Genomic DNA, 15,587 nt, shown 5'->3' on the forward strand with positions numbered 1-15,587 from the left:
AGTGATTATAAAATTTAGAATATATTTTTGATATATTTTTAAATTTTATCCCAGATTAATGAATTTTAATTTATCAAAATATATATTTTTAATGGATATTTGTGGATAAAAAATAGACAAATTACTTCCCTTTCTATTTTCTTTATAAGATTAATAAGAAATAAAATAGAAAGTCGAGGATATGAATGATAAAAGAAAATATTTAGAACTAAAATGAAACGCTAAAGATTGAGGATTGAAAATGAAAAAAAAATAAAGCCGTAACCTCATGTATCTAACGCGGCAAACCAGGGATTAATTGTTCCAAATAAAAGAACATGATGCGATTTGTCCCGATTCCAAACTACAATGGAAGTTTTTGTCTTTTTTCCATTAATCAAATAACATATCTGACAGTCGGCCCCATAAAGAAAAAACTATGTTCGATAAATTTTGTCTCCCATGGCATGACAATAACCAAATGTAGCTATACATGTGTCGAAACTTTTGGATATTTGCTGTAGTATTGTCTGAAACTTCTGGGGTGATCGCAAAGATCTATTCTAAAATAGTTATCTTTTTTTGGTGGGCTATTCCAAAAGGATTTGATATTATTATATCAAGACGTACTTTTTAAATATTTGTTTAAAGATTATTGGTGGATAGTCATAATTTACTTGGTTAATCAAACTCACCCTATCTTAATTAGCTCATAGATTACCGTCAAAACTAATGGTCTAATAGTTAACAAACTTGCTCTCATATGGTTTGGTAATCTCAAAGTCCTAAGTTTAAATTCCCTCTAGTTTATTGTCAAAAATAATTGCTAGTTGTGTGCTCCTTGACTTAGGCTTGGAGAACACTGACTTCTGTAAACTATAATAGGCTTTTGGTGGTGTTATGCTAACGAGGCTAATGCTTGTGCTGGTTATTCAGTTCGTCTGATATGTTCGCGGTTGAATACAAGAGTGTGAACATCGAGTAACGAGAGGCAGCAAGATCGTCAGTACTGCTACCCACCATTTTACCTATAAAAAAAAAGGCTCATATATCAGTCCAAACAGATCATTCACACGTCTAGTATTTTAATATAAACTACTTCCCCTTACTTCCCAATAGGATTCAAATCTGAAGGAAAAATTCTTTTGTCATGCGAATTCGGTAGTTTTTTTTTTTTGGGTTTACTTGTATCATTGTGATTTGCGATGAAGGGGTTAAGGAGTCAAAGATGCTTTTGCGCGTACTAATTGATGCCCTTTCGCCTATTTGGATCTTCTCTGCCTGTAATCGCAAGCTTTTTTGCAGGCTGAGCGATGCATATTCTTATTACAAACTCAATTATAAAATGTGAAGAAGCCATTCGTTCCTAATTTATAAGCAATAATTTATGATGTTCCTTTTTAATAGGCCAAATTATATATGGACAATATATTTTTTTATCTAGCTAGCTATGTCAAAAACCTTCCTTTAGGGAAAAAAGAAAGTAATAATTGTTCCCGGTTTTAATGGTCAACGTAAAACAAGGCTCATTATCTTAACAATAATGTCTTAATCAATATGACATGCATATATATATATATATACATATTACATTTATCTGTGTGTGTAATATATGCGTGGGCCAAAAAAGATACAGCAAAAAAAGAAGTAAAACAAATCGGTACTCCTTTTTTTTTTTAACGAAAGAGACATTAATATGGCTAATTTAGAGATAAGAGAGTGAATGCATGGATGTGCCAATTGACGGACGTAGTTTGTAACACATTTATGTGTACTGAATATTATGGGCCTCACCTCACCCCGTCATTTAAAACTGGTGTTGTGTTTATCGATATGGGACCGATATGTTTGCACTTTCTAGAACGAATGGATTCACCGATCATCGTGCCTTGTGACTCGAAGCACAATAATGCATGCATGCCCACGGACATAGGAAAACATGAAGTACAATAATGCTAATTAGATCATAATGGTTCTTCGAATCCATTTAGTTTAGTTGTAACTTCTCAATCAGGAACCTATCCGTGAATACGATATCGAGTCCAGATGAATGGTTTTCGGGGATTTCCAGGGCCTTTGGAATATTTTGTGTCTCATTATTCAAGCTTCTTCTAAATGGTCTTTGACTGATGACATGATTCATGTATTACCCGTTAGTCGAATTGGGTAATAATCTTTTTTTTTTCTTGATTGCAAAAGAGATTCATGAGTTTAATATAATGAATTAGAAACCTTATCAATAGTTAATAAAAGAGTATGAGTAGTCCCACAATGAGTATTGAATTCGAAATCTTTTGGTTATCATCGGATGGAAGTGTATGTATGCCATTCTACTACATTATCAGTGATGAGTAACTGTCAATGTTTTCCTCATCAAATTTCAATGGTAGAATTTTTTTTCCCGGTGGAGCGATGGTAATTGATTTTATTTTTGATAAATATGCTAATTGATTTTATGCTTTAAATGAGGAAAGGCCGAACGATCAGAGATGACGACAATGAGTTTTTTTTTTGTCGACAATGAGTTGTTCGGTTCGCCTGTAGGCCGGCTAATCAAATTTTGGCATATATATTGTTTAAGGAGAAATAGCCTTAAAAATCAATTACTTTCATGAAATTTTCCGGTCTACTAGTTTTTTAAATTTTGACCCCAAAAAGTTTACCTTCATTTCCCTGATCTACCAATCCGTTAATTGGGCAGTCAAAACTGCTGATGTAATTATTAATGGCGCTAATGTGACAGATAATTGCACACGTGAATGACATCTCACAAACCTTTTTACCTAAAAAATCACTATGTTTGCTTTTTTTTTCCTCATTTACCAAAATATCAATAATTTTTCCTTCATTTACTAAAATAACAATAACTTTAAAAAATCATATGGTTTACTTATATTCCTTTATCTACCAAAATATGACTTCTTTCAAAAATCACATTTACCAAAATATGACTTTTTTGAAGGATTATGAGTTTGAATTAGGAATTTATATATATATGTATGTTGATTTGAATGTTAAAAGAATTTTTAACAGAAAAAAAGTATTAGAACAGTTACAAGTTTGTCATTTGCTAATCAAAATAATATCAATATCTGTTATCACATTAAATAATATATGAACTTAAACATATTATACTGTAAAGACAATAACCATTCCAATAGAATTATTGCATACAAACATCTATAAAATTTTAACATGGTTCAACTTGTTGGACACCAGTTCTATTAGAATGGTTATTTTATCATGATTATTGTCTTTGCAGTATAATATGTCTAAGTTTCTATCTACATATATATGAAGCAAGATAAAGGTGGGTCAGGCCAGATAGTTTCAGAACGTTTCATTTCTAAATGGAATTTCCTCGATCTTTTGAGTTTTTTTCTAAATAATAAAATTTTGAATTTTTTTAGAAATACATAGATATAGATTTGTGGAACCGTTCATTATTTTATCGATTTTTTGAGTTTTCTTTATTTTTTAATTTTTAAATTTTAAATTTTAAAAACAAATAAATATAGATTTGTGGAATCGGGAGTTATTTTCTCAGATTTTTTAACTTTTTAGAAAAACAAATTTTAGTTCTATTTTTAAAAAATATAGATTTAGATATCTAGGATCGATTGTTATTTTCTCGCATGCATATAGTTTGATTTTAGGTACATCCACAGCTAGATTTTTGGAGATGAGTTCTTCAACTATTTTATTATTTTCTCGCACATAAACTTTTTAGAATTTTAGGATTTTTTAATTTTGTATTTGTGGTCTAGGTGTTAAATTTTGATTATGCAAATATGACGAATTTTATCTTCATCATTTTAATCATATATGCATTATCAAAACTTAATCAACAATAGGTCCCATAAATCTATATCTACATGAACTATGCAAAAATTAGTTGAACCTTGATAAAGTAATTGGTCCTAGTTTCCAACAAGTTCAACCATGCAAAATAACTATTTATAAATGTTGGTATGCATAAGTTCTGTTGGAATTGTTATTTTAGCATGGTTATTGTCTTTGCTGTATAATATGTATAAATTTCTATATTACTTAATGTGATAGCGAATGTGGATATTCTTTTGATTTGCCAATGACAAACTTGTGATTGTTATAACACTTCTGTTAAAAATTCTTTTAATATTCAAATCAACATACATATACAGAAGTCCCTAAGTCAAACTTATAATCATTCAAAAAGTTATATTTTGGTATATGTTATTTTTGAAAGAAGCCATATTATGGTAGATGATGGAACATAAGCAAACTACGTGATTTTTAAAAATTATTGATATTTTGGTAGATGAGGGGAAAAGTTATTGATATTTTGGTAGATGAGAAAAAAGTTATTGATATTTTGATAGAGGAGGGAAAAAAAAAGTAAACTATGTGATTTTTTATGATAAAAAGTTTGTGGCATGCCATCCATATAAGCAACTGTTTGCCACATCAGCGTTGTTAATGGCCACATCAACAGTTTTGACGGCCCAATTAACGAATTGGTAGATCAGGGAAACAGAGGTAAACGTCGTGATTTTTCATGCCAAAATTTTAAAAGTTGGTAGATCTTTAAATTTTATGAAAGTAATTGATTTTTTAGACTATTTTCCAACCTTTAATGCCACTAATGAGATTACACAAAATTAATCTGGATAGATACTTTATGACGTCGACATTCGGTTGTAGTATAGCCTATAGGCCTACCCAGTAACATAAAAATAATCAATTAAAAATTAATATATAATATATAAAAATCTAAGAGCGAAATGTGAGATCTCTATTACATAACTCTAAGCTTCTAGTAAGGCATAGTTATTCGAATAAGTTCATTTGATAACCCTCTAAATTGACCTATCAATTTCAGTTCAATGAGTTTTACTATATTTATTTGTGTCATTTCAATATATTTTGGTTATTTGTTCGTATTATTTATTCATGATGATGTATAATTAATTTGTTGCATAATTGAAACTTTTCTTGATAATTTGAAAGACTCCTCGAGGTACGTTGTTCGACGGTTTAGAATTCTGCAAGTGCACAAGCCCTTAGAAGTAATGTAAAATGAGTAGACTATCGTTTCCACGAATACTTGATCTAAAATTCTACTAACGTTCAAAATTATCACAATCTAATTGAAGTCGAGCAAATTAAAAATTAGCTTTTAGAATATTAAAGCAAATTAAGAATAATCGAAAATGAATTAGTGAGACGATCTATAATTACAATTTTCCCACACTTTGTTAACTCAATATATTTCCTCTATCCCTACTTCATTTAAAACCAAATCTACTAATCTAAAGTTCACACGTATTTTGTAAGTATCTTCCAAATTGCTTAGGAAAAAATCCATCTCAACCAACCTCTATATTCTTATGGGAATTGAGATTGAGCTAGATTCATTAAGTCCCAACTTTAATTTGACTACCTAATATGTGTAAGTATATTCATATCTCACCCGCTAATCAATTCTATTTCTCGAGATTGAACTTAGACCACTTTATCCTTGTTCGAAAAAATATCAATTTCCCAAGTTCTTGTAGATTAACAAATCATAAGAATTATTGATCAGGCAATTGCAAGCATTAAGCACAAGATAAGATAAGTAGAATAAGATCAAAAACTAATTAGATCAAGAGAAAATGAAGAAATTAATTACATGCAGGTTCAATTACAATCCTATCATATAAAATTTAGCCCATAAAGAATTAAAAAAGCGTGGAAGAATCCAACATAGACATTGAAATAAAAATGATTCAACAATAGTTTAAGAAAAAGACCACATTAATGCAACGAAAATAAAAAATTAAGTTTAATCTTACACGATGTGTGTGCCTCTGTCCTTAGCTGTCCACCCAAAACTCATGCCTTAGCCTTGACTTTTATAAGGGAGAAAGACATCAGAACCAAAAATCTCACCCAAATATAATTTCCTAATAATTGAAATTCAATTTTCTATTTTAAGCATCAAAGAATATCTTTCCTAAGACCCAATGACATTATTCCAAATAAATCAGAATATGTCCCTCTTAATTTTCTTCTCTAAACATGCCTAGGACCCACACAAAATATCCAAAAACACTGAATTTTGGCCAAATGGACTGATCTAGGGCGGTGTAGGCTTCTAAATCCGCAGCCTGGGCCCTCTCAGATATGTAAAACAGCTGCGTGCACCGAACTTAAACCTGTTGTATCTTCAACCTCAAACTCTAAATCACCCGTTGTCTAAACTGTTGCGCTCATAACTCGATAAACTTTCTATCCATTTGCAATTTGCACCAATTACTTGAGTTAAACCTGTCCAAAACACCGAGAACTTATAGGGTGCAAAAGATCAATTAATGAACTAATTTCCAAAATTACCTAAAACCAAACAAAAACTAATAAAAACTCCTAAAACCTTTAAGAATACAAATGAATAAAAAATAAACTAAAAGCCTACTCAAACTGATCTAAACTTGATAAACTAGCTCCAATTATATCCGTAAAAGAGTTGAATAACTTTATTTTCATAGAGTTATCATATGTGTCTTTTAAAAAAAAATTAATGTGCCAAATACCCTATAAAGCTATTTAATATACATTTATATTATGAGAATTAATAGGCACCCAAGACAACCCTATTTGTTCCATCCAAGACACCTTATATGTTCCATTGTGAGAATCAATTGTGATCTGTGGTGAGATCTTGCGCCAGAATTCCGGCCCAACACACTTCAATCCTTACTTATAAATTTAAGCGTGTTGTATATGAGATTTCAGCCCAACTAAGTACAATCGATGAAATAAGAAAAACGAAGAAAATGAAAATCTATTTATTTATTATTGTCCCAAAACAAAAGCTATTTATTAATTTATTTATGGATCGACATGGGTTATTAATTTCATGTCCTAGGGACAGCTGCAAATTAAATTAAATTAGATTGTGCATACCAGAAGTATTTATCTACCGGTTCCTCCACCGCTTATAAAAATTTTTCTTTTTTTTAATGCGGGTCTTAATATTTGAATGTTCAATAAGTTTCGATTAATTTAGTTTGAACAGAATTAGGAATTAGAGTAAAACTATTTCAGCCAAGAATTTATATATTTATTTATTTGACTAATTAAACTATTATGGGATAAAAACAAATTAAATAATAATAAATTTATAGGAGGCCACATTTCTTGCCAGGTTCCTAGCCACTATGGTTGACTCATAACAATTAGCACATCACCTCTCCGTTGTTCGGTACATTATTTTATTAGCTTCCGGACAAGATCATAGGAAGCTCAGGCCGAAGCGGCTCATAATCAAATAAGCATTTCATTTAGTATCTCCCCAGATTGAAGCAAATAAACCAAATCCACCGAACCAACGCATGGAGTGGACATCCATCTTTCTCCTCTCCCTCGTCGTCTCCGCATTGGTTCTCGTCCTCCGGCTCAGCCGGAGAAAGGGTGCCAGAAATCGTGGGCGGCTCCCTCCCGGCCCGCCTGGATGGCCTGTGTTTGGCAATTTGTTCTCCCTTGGCCAGATGCCCCACCGGACACTGACGCTGATGAGAGATCGCTATGGCCCGGTCGTTTGGCTGAGGCTCGGGTCGATAAACACGATGGTGATCCTCTCGGCCGAGGCTGCTGCTGAATTCTTCAAGAACCATGATATCCATTTCGCCGAGCGCACGATCACAGAGCTGATGCGGGTCCATGACTACCACAAGGGCTCCGTGGCCCTGGCTCCTTACGGGGCCTACTGGCGGGTGCTGAGGAAGCTGGTCACGGTGGACATGCTGGTTAGTAAGCGGCTCAACGAGACTGTCTCCATCCGTAGGAAATGCGTTGACGACATGTTGAGGTGGGTGGAGGACGCGGCATGCAAGTCCAGGCCTGGCAACGGGGTCCATGTGGCCCAGCAAGTGTTCTTGATGACTTTCAACCTGCTAGGGAACCTGATGCTGTCCCGTGACTTGCTGGACCCGAGCTCGAAGGTGACCTCCGAGTTCTTCACCGCAATGACAGGGCTGATGGAGTGGACAGGGCACGCAAACGTGGTGGACCTGTTCCCGTGGCTGAGGCGGCTTGACCCACAAAGACTGAGGAGGAAGATGGAGAGAGACCTTGGAAAGGCACTGGAGATTGCGTCCACGTTCGTCAAGGAGCGCTTGGAGGAACAGAAGGAATTCGTCGACAGCAAAAACGACGAGACCAAGAAGAAGAAGGATTTCTTGGATGTGTTGATGGAGTTCGAAGGGAATGGGAAAGACGAGCCCGCGAAAATTTCAGACCGAGACCTCAACATATTCATACTGGTTAGTAATATCATTCATTTGTTTAATTGAATCAAAACTATATACGCACCTCATCTATGAAGGGCCAACTGGCCATATTTTTAATGGAAGAGAAAGGTTGATTATGGCGATTATGAACAAATCCCGGGTATGACTATTTCAAGAAATGGTCATATGATTCAAAAGGGGTTCTACATGAAACCTTTTCTGACCATACCACGATGCATTCTCAACTTGTTGATTAATATTAATCATAATTCGGGTGTAGGTTTGATCCTTGACCAAAGAGATATAGAGTACATGTTCTTGTCAATTACACCTCACACCGTGTGGTTAGGTTTTAGATGAAATTTATGCGCAAGAATTCCGAGACAGTGAATGATGCTTTTACATTTTGGAAAGAGCTGCTAATCATGGGGGAAATCGGTACAGAAAGTTGTGTGCTGTCTTCATGTGGATGGAACTTTGTGTTCGATCGTTATTCCCTGTCAGAGCTCAATGGTCGCTATTCTAGCCAAAATTCCAATGACGGATCCTTTATTTTACATGGAACTTTCTTTGCAGGAAATATTCCTGGCTGGCTCGGAAACTACGAGTAGCACGATAGAGTGGGCACTGACCGAACTCTTGCTTCACCCAGAGTCCATGAACAGAGCCAAGGCCGAGCTCTCCCGAGTAATCGGGTCGACCCGGAAGGTCGAGGAGTCCGACTTCGGGCAACTTCTGTATGTTCAAGCTGTTGTTAAGGAGACCCTCAGGTTGCACCCTCCTATCCCGTTCCTGGTGCCCCGGCGGGCCCTGGAAGACACCGAATTCATGGGCTACCAGATACCCAAGAACACGCAGGTCTTCGTGAATGCTTGGGCCATCGGGAGGGACCCTAATGTGTGGGCTGACCCGTTAGAGTTCAAGCCTGAGAGGTTCCTGGGTTCGAAGCTGGATTTCAAGGGCCAGAACTACGAGTTCATCCCATTCGGTGCTGGCAGGAGGATGTGCGCAGGCGTGCCACTGGCCCAACGCGTTCTGCACCTTCTTCTCGGCTCGTTGCTTCATGAGTTCGACTGGGAGTTCGATAGCAGAATTGACCCGAAGACCATAGACATGAGGGATAGGCTTGGCGTGACCATGAGGAAGTATGAGCCGCTTCTTGCAGTGCCCAAGAAGCGTAATGGACTATGAGATTTGGACGAACCCAAATCCTTGTTTGACTCGAAACTGCCCGAAAGAGGTGCCTTAGGGCAGGCCATTGTCCTATGATAAATGCTTATATAACTGTAATTTGTGTAGGAACTGGTCCATCGACGGTCTACATATTAAAGTTGCCTTAAATTTGAGAAAGGGAATTCAATATAATGTAATCCCCCTTCACTGAAGTGAAGAAATCATGGATTCGATTCTTATATGTAAGGCTCATTTCTACCCCCATAAGAGAGAGAGAGAAATAAAAACTGCCCGAAAGAGGTGCCTTAGGGCAGGCCATTGTCCTATGATAAATGCTCATATAACTGTAATTTGTGTAGGAACTGGTCCATCGACGGTCTACATATTAAAGTTGCCTTAAATTTGAGAAAGGGAATTCAGTATAATGTAATCCCCTTTACCTGAAGTGAAGAAATCCTGGATTCGATTCTTATATGTCGGACTCCTTTCTACCCCATAAGAGAGAGAGAGAGAGAGAGAGAAATAAAAATAAAATAAAAACCTTAGCTCGGGTAGTTCCTCGTCAAGAGCTCGACCAGGACCACCCTGAAGCGGTACATTTAACTCTTGTATATGGAACTATCTCGACTTGAAGTACTCTGGATCCAGGTGCCCGATAGTTCCTTAGTCTAGTATAGCAAGACCAGTCTGAAAGCCCCGGGAGTAACTCTTGAAGTTCCCCATTATGCATCTCTTTGGTTCTTGATCGTGAAAATTCTTCCATCTGTCAGCATTCTTTTGCAGACAGTTCCTTGGCCGACTTGCCCGAGTATCCGGTCTTCATTAAACTTGTCGGTAGCCTCTCTAACAAGAAGCTTCTCTAGAGGTTGCCCTTGGGTGAAGCTTATTGCTGTAGCAGAAGATGGCCATTCTTTTTGAAGAATTACACCTCTCTTCTTCTCTTTATGGTTTCATATGTACAATCGATTGTGTGTACAAGAAGCCGGTCTCACGTATACCTTCTAACTGGTTCCTGCCTTTGTTGTGAGAGTAGGGTTCGTAGACTTGGACCATGAAACATTTTATCCATGAAGATTGGTCGTGGATAAAATGTATTTCGCGAGGCTAAGCAGAATGAGGTAAAAACTGCTGTACCTCGTCGACATGCTGTGAATAGGGATTACCATTTTACCCGGTTTTGCAGTACTACTGATGCAACTTAAATCGTTTTTCTAACAAAAATGCTTCCGGAGCAGCTGCAAGCTGAATCTGAGGCATTCCATGGCTCAGCTGCAAGAACTCTGTCGTTACCAGTTCCCCAGACTAGCAATTCAGGAACGGACAACGCAGTTATCAGGTCTCCCGTATATCAGCATTCGAGGTTTGAGTGCTTTGCTAGGAATGCGAAGTTAGCACTTTCGTGATATTCCATCTAAATTCCCTGGTATTATTGCCGAAAAAGTTCTTTGCTTTACATGTAATGACTTTACAGCGAAACATTATTCTCATCAGCTGAAAAGGGAAGGAAAAATCAAGCATCTACTATGAGCGAAAGTATAGTACAAGTGAACCGGACAACCGGAAGACCTCAAAGTCGGGGAACTACCATTCATATCACCACCAACAGCTACAGAGTCACTACCCCTCAAAACCGCTTCTGATTCTATTAACCGATCATTGCTCTTTCCTAGGAAGCACCTCATGAAATCTGGAAAGGTAACTTAGGCCCACCAGAAGCTCGGTGATTGCTGCCTCGGTCTTGGCCCGGTCAGCAAAGAAGAGGGTCTGCACGAGAAGAACATTGGCCCCCAACACCACTTGTTGCTCTTCTATATTCTGCTCGTTCTGCCATTTGATCGTGTTATGGGCTAGCGGAGCTAACCATCCCAATACGTGTGCTAGTAGCGTGCTCCACTCTGTGGCGAGGGCAGCATCATAAATGGACAACTTGAGGGCCTTGGAAGCGAACTTCAGCCTTGCCCTAATGGCAGCTCGTATAGAAAATGGTAGCATGTTGTAGAGGTCATCTCTTGCGTCCAGACCAATCATGTGAGGCGGGGAAGAAGCAAGCTTCTCGATGAGCACAATCACATCCGCGTAATGGACCGCCAGAGCAGCTCCACCAAGTGTGTGCGGTGGGGCTGCTAGGGGCGCATGCGCACCATGATTCGAATAGAAGACAGAGAGTCGAGAATAAATTCGACTCATATGACTCGCTCTTCTAGCTGACTCGCCCACCGTGGAATCGGATCTCTGTACCACCGGTGAGTCGATCCCCCCATGAATGCATCCCATTCCTCTCAGAGGTCCCATGTGGGCCAACGCTTTGGTCATCCGATCCCGATCAGGTAGACTGTAGCAATATTCTGAAGGGTGAACAGATGACTGCATCATAGCAGAGAATGAGTGGCTCTGAGAAACACAATCATCGGGATCGTCCATCCCGAAGGCGTAGCTTAACCTCTCAAGTATCGTGAATATTGAGCGGGTGAGGAGATGAACGGTATAATCGTAACTTCGATTCCACGGGGACAGATCGCGAATGTTCCTCACTTCCTGTCGTTGCAACATCACCTTCTGCTGGAACTCGCATATTTTGAACTTCTCCGAACGAGGATTCACCTTCATTCTTCGGAGAGTCTGCTCTTGCTCCAGCAGTATTTCCTCTTCTTGGATCAGCTGAAGCATAAGGCCCGCGAATCTCTCCATCTTCTTCATCTTCCTGTTCATCTTCTTCCACCGGTATTCCCATCCAAACCACTCGAGGCTGTTCCCGACCGGGTCCAGAAAGAAATGCTCCAGGCGGTGATATGCAGGCTCCGTGCATCTCTTCCCGAGCCGGACAACTGACCGCGCGACACATACCACGCATCTGATCACTTCGTCCAATGCAATATTCATGAGGTAGTCTTCATCTTCGGAGACGAGCTTCCTGATCCCAACCGAGTTTGAGATCTCCTCCCTCAGCTTGAGAATCTCCAAATCACTCAAGCAGTGCCACAACTTCACCAGCTTCAACATCAAGCCTGCAACTTCGAAAGCCAAAATCCCGATCACTCCCTTCTCCGCCTCAGGAGCCTTAAACGAAAGACGCCAGAGGCTACTGAACCAAGTGTCCTTCCCCCTTTTCGCTCTCATCCCGATTGCCAGTCACGAACAGATTTGGACCGAGAAACTTCTTCAATTACCGAGTTCCTGCATCAGAGGAAATATAAGCATGCCAACAATTAAGCAAAGACCTCTCCGCTCCCCCGTGAAAACAATGTGCTACAGAACCGAGCCTAATCTCGTACAGATAACTCGAGCATCGAATATAAACATCACCACAGGCAAAAAGATCAGGCAATGGCAGCCCAACGGTGGACTCACCGGCGGACAGCTGAAGGGCATGTGCCGAGCAGCAGAGGAGAAACAGAGGAGGGAATGAAGATGGAGTGAGAGGGGGGAAGGGGAGTAAGTTCGGCCTTGAACAGGGGGGCCGCCGTCAAATAATGGAGGCGGAGGGGGGAGAAGGCAGAGGACAAGGTGGAAGAGAAGGAAAGGGACGAAATTCGGTCCAACCGAGGAGGAATGTCTGATGGATTTTGGGGTTTATGCTGTCTGGGAGGAGCGGATCTTACAGGGAAGCGAAGAGCAGCGGAAGGAACAGACGAAGAAGACGAAGAGGAAGGAGGGGGGGAAAGGGAAGGGTCAGTGCTGGGAATCATTGTCGCTTGTCGGCTTCCTCTTTGTAGACGGTGTTGCCGGCGGAGGAGAAGCCGGTGTCTTGCCGTGGCGGAGGCGGCACAGGCCCCAAACCTCTGCCGGGATTATGTCGGCGTCGTTGTTCGTTATGGATTCTTGGGCTGCCGGGGTGGAACAGTTGGCGTGCGATTATTTGTGTGTGTTTGTTCGAGGCCGGTCCTCCATATATGCGCTCGTCGGGTACAGGGGGTCCCGCTCCCCCCGGTATCAACTGGGCGCATATCTCCTGGCGTATGCAATATCTGTTGTTGTTGTGATGGGCCCTTCTCTTCCCTCCCGCCGTTTGTGGTAACGCCTTTTTGTTTGAAAAAATTGATAAATTTTTTTGGGGAAAAGAAAATAAAAAATTGAAGTTTGTTCAAAATCCATATGATATACCAATAATATAAAAACGGTTCGAAGTTCATATAATTTATTAAAAATTTAAGTAATTTACCAATTAATTTCTAAAAATATGCAACCGATTTGATTTAGGTGTAATTTACCTAATGTTAGATATTTTACTATAAATTTAAGTAACTTATTTTACATGCTGATGCAATCATTTTATTACACTTTAAGACTTTTCCCCCTTTTATCTCTTTTTTGAAATAGCTTTTTTTTTTTTTCCTTTCATGAACTTTGAAATTCGGTGGGAGTATCTCGTGATCAAAATAAATCAAAGTTCGGACAAGAATTAATTTAGTAGATATATCTACGCCTCTCACTCAAAATGAAGAAATATTTTGTTCTAACCAAAAAAAAATGTTGATTTTCCTTTTTCTTTTTGAAAATGTTCGGCCTTTCTATACATTCTTTTCTTATTCTTTTTTCCCGGTCATATATGTCACCAGTTATCTTCCTATATGGAATTGACCATATTGAAACTTAAGAAGACGGCATGAGTTTAAAGAAAATTGGAGCGGTCGAAAGCTCTCGTAAGCAAATGCACAACTTATCATATATACATGTCAATAAGTTGTCTTAAATTAGTAAAACTCATGAAAGTATACTTGCTAAATTTGTACTAAACTACCGAAAATTTGACAAGATACACAAAATTTAATGGGAAAAAAGTTAGTACTTACAGTTGCTTGTGCTATAATTGTTGTTCTTCTAGGCGAGCTAAGAGAGTTTTGTCAAATTCCCAACCAGCTGAAGCCCCGAGGTGCAGGTTTATGGAGCAAAGGAATATATATTTTCGAGTCAGGGCAAAGGCAAAAAGGAAAGGGCAACTCTATAGTTTCCGTTTCTCAAGCTGGCCCATGCTCTGTAGTTTCCGTTTCTCAAGCTGTAATCAAATATACTGCTCCGTTTGTTTTCAAAGTCGTGATTTAAGATTTTAACTTTAACTTTAACTCAAAACACTACACAACAAAACACACATTTCAAAAGTCAAATTGGTGGGCCCCATATATTATTAAAATACAATCTCATTACAATTAATTATCTCTACCTTCCATTCATTTTATATTTCAAAAGTCAAACTGGTGGGCCCCATATATTTTTGTCTTCTTCTACAATCACAATCACAATCACAAATTCGTGACTTTAACTCCGAAAACAAACGCATTGGTGTCTATGACTGATAGAGATATATCTACTTTATAAAATTATAGGGAAAATGTCAACACATGTCATAGTTTGAAAACAATTTTTATAGTGCATCATACTTCAAAAAATTAACATGGTACATCAAGAAAAGTTTAAAAATTTTCACCATGCATCACGTCATTACTCTTTCGTCTAAAATTGGATTGAATGGTGATGTTATTACATTCTCATGGACATGATTGCACACAAAAAAACTTGAGAGATTTAAACGAAATAAATTGAATTTTTTTTTTAAAAAAAAAAGGGAAAACGAGGGGCTGATCAGGGAGCCCTTCCAGCCACCCCGCACCCCCGCCAGTAATCGACCCCCGATTGGGGTCTTCGGCCTGGTCTGAGCCGGCAGGTGACCCCAATCGGGGTGCTCAAATGATTAAAAATATGACAAAAAGAGATTGATTAGTTGGATATATCCTCCTAACTTAACCTCAATAAAGTACAAATTTGTGAAATATCATCATTGTGATTCAATATAATGTGATGTAGAATCCGTAGTGACTTCATCGATTATGTCTAATTAATTATTCAATTAAGATCGGAATCACGGGACATATATAAGGTGCAATATTTCCGCTCATCCCTTCAAGAGTCAGTCGTCCTTGCCTAGGATATCCATTCCATGACTTATTTGTCGTTCTACTATCAAGACGTTCTTGCATATATTGTCAAAATCGTATTCGAGAAACTAAACGTTTCATTCACATGAGCAATTACTAGAGCATGCATGACGAAGCCTAGTTAGGTCGAACAGCATGCACTATTACGATTGACCCTGCTCGTAGTTGTATAGAGAGGATTTGGATTATGGTACATTTTGATGCAAGTTTTGGGAGATAAATGTCGACCGATCAACTGGGCTTGAATGAACCA

General features: G+C 38.3%; 2 protein-coding genes across 2 annotated transcripts; one reads left to right on the forward strand and one right to left on the reverse strand.

Annotated features, from left to right (window-relative positions):
* Positions 1-7,249: 7,249 nt before the first annotated feature.
* Positions 7,250-9,650, forward strand: LOC116194742 (cytochrome P450 76A2-like). The gene is made up of 2 exons (XM_031523632.1): positions 7,250-8,264; positions 8,808-9,650. The coding sequence occupies exons 1-2, from the start codon at positions 7,335-7,337 to the stop codon at positions 9,420-9,422; spliced, it is 1,545 nt and encodes a 514-aa protein (XP_031379492.1). The 5' UTR covers positions 7,250-7,334; the 3' UTR covers positions 9,423-9,650.
* Positions 9,651-10,827: 1,177 nt separating this feature from the next.
* On the reverse strand, positions 10,828-13,188 carry LOC116195183. The gene is made up of 2 exons (XM_031524173.1): positions 12,753-13,188; positions 10,828-12,578 (listed from the first exon to the last, which is right to left on the reverse strand). Exon 2 carries the CDS (start codon positions 12,519-12,521, stop codon positions 11,058-11,060), a length of 1,464 nt encoding a protein of 487 aa, XP_031380033.1. The 5' UTR covers positions 12,522-12,578; positions 12,753-13,188; the 3' UTR covers positions 10,828-11,057.
* Between the last annotated feature and the right edge of the window lie 2,399 nt (positions 13,189-15,587).

This window comes from Punica granatum, chromosome 2 (genome assembly GCF_007655135.1).
Source record: "Punica granatum isolate Tunisia-2019 chromosome 2, ASM765513v2, whole genome shotgun sequence".
Taxonomy (NCBI): domain Eukaryota; kingdom Viridiplantae; phylum Streptophyta; class Magnoliopsida; order Myrtales; family Lythraceae; genus Punica; species Punica granatum.

Excerpts from the sequence above, each read along its gene's own strand:
- LOC116194742 (XM_031523632.1), top strand. The coding sequence starts at position 7,335 with ATGGAGTGGACATCCATCTTTCTCCTCTCCCTCGTCGTCTCCGCATTG. Across the intron at positions 8,265-8,807 it reads ACCTCAACATATTCATACTG|GAAATATTCCTGGCTGGCTC; the intron begins GTTAGTAATATC and ends CTTTCTTTGCAG.
- LOC116195183 (XM_031524173.1), bottom strand. The coding sequence starts at position 12,521 with ATGAGAGCGAAAAGGGGGAAGGACACTTGGTTCAGTAGCCTCTGGCGT.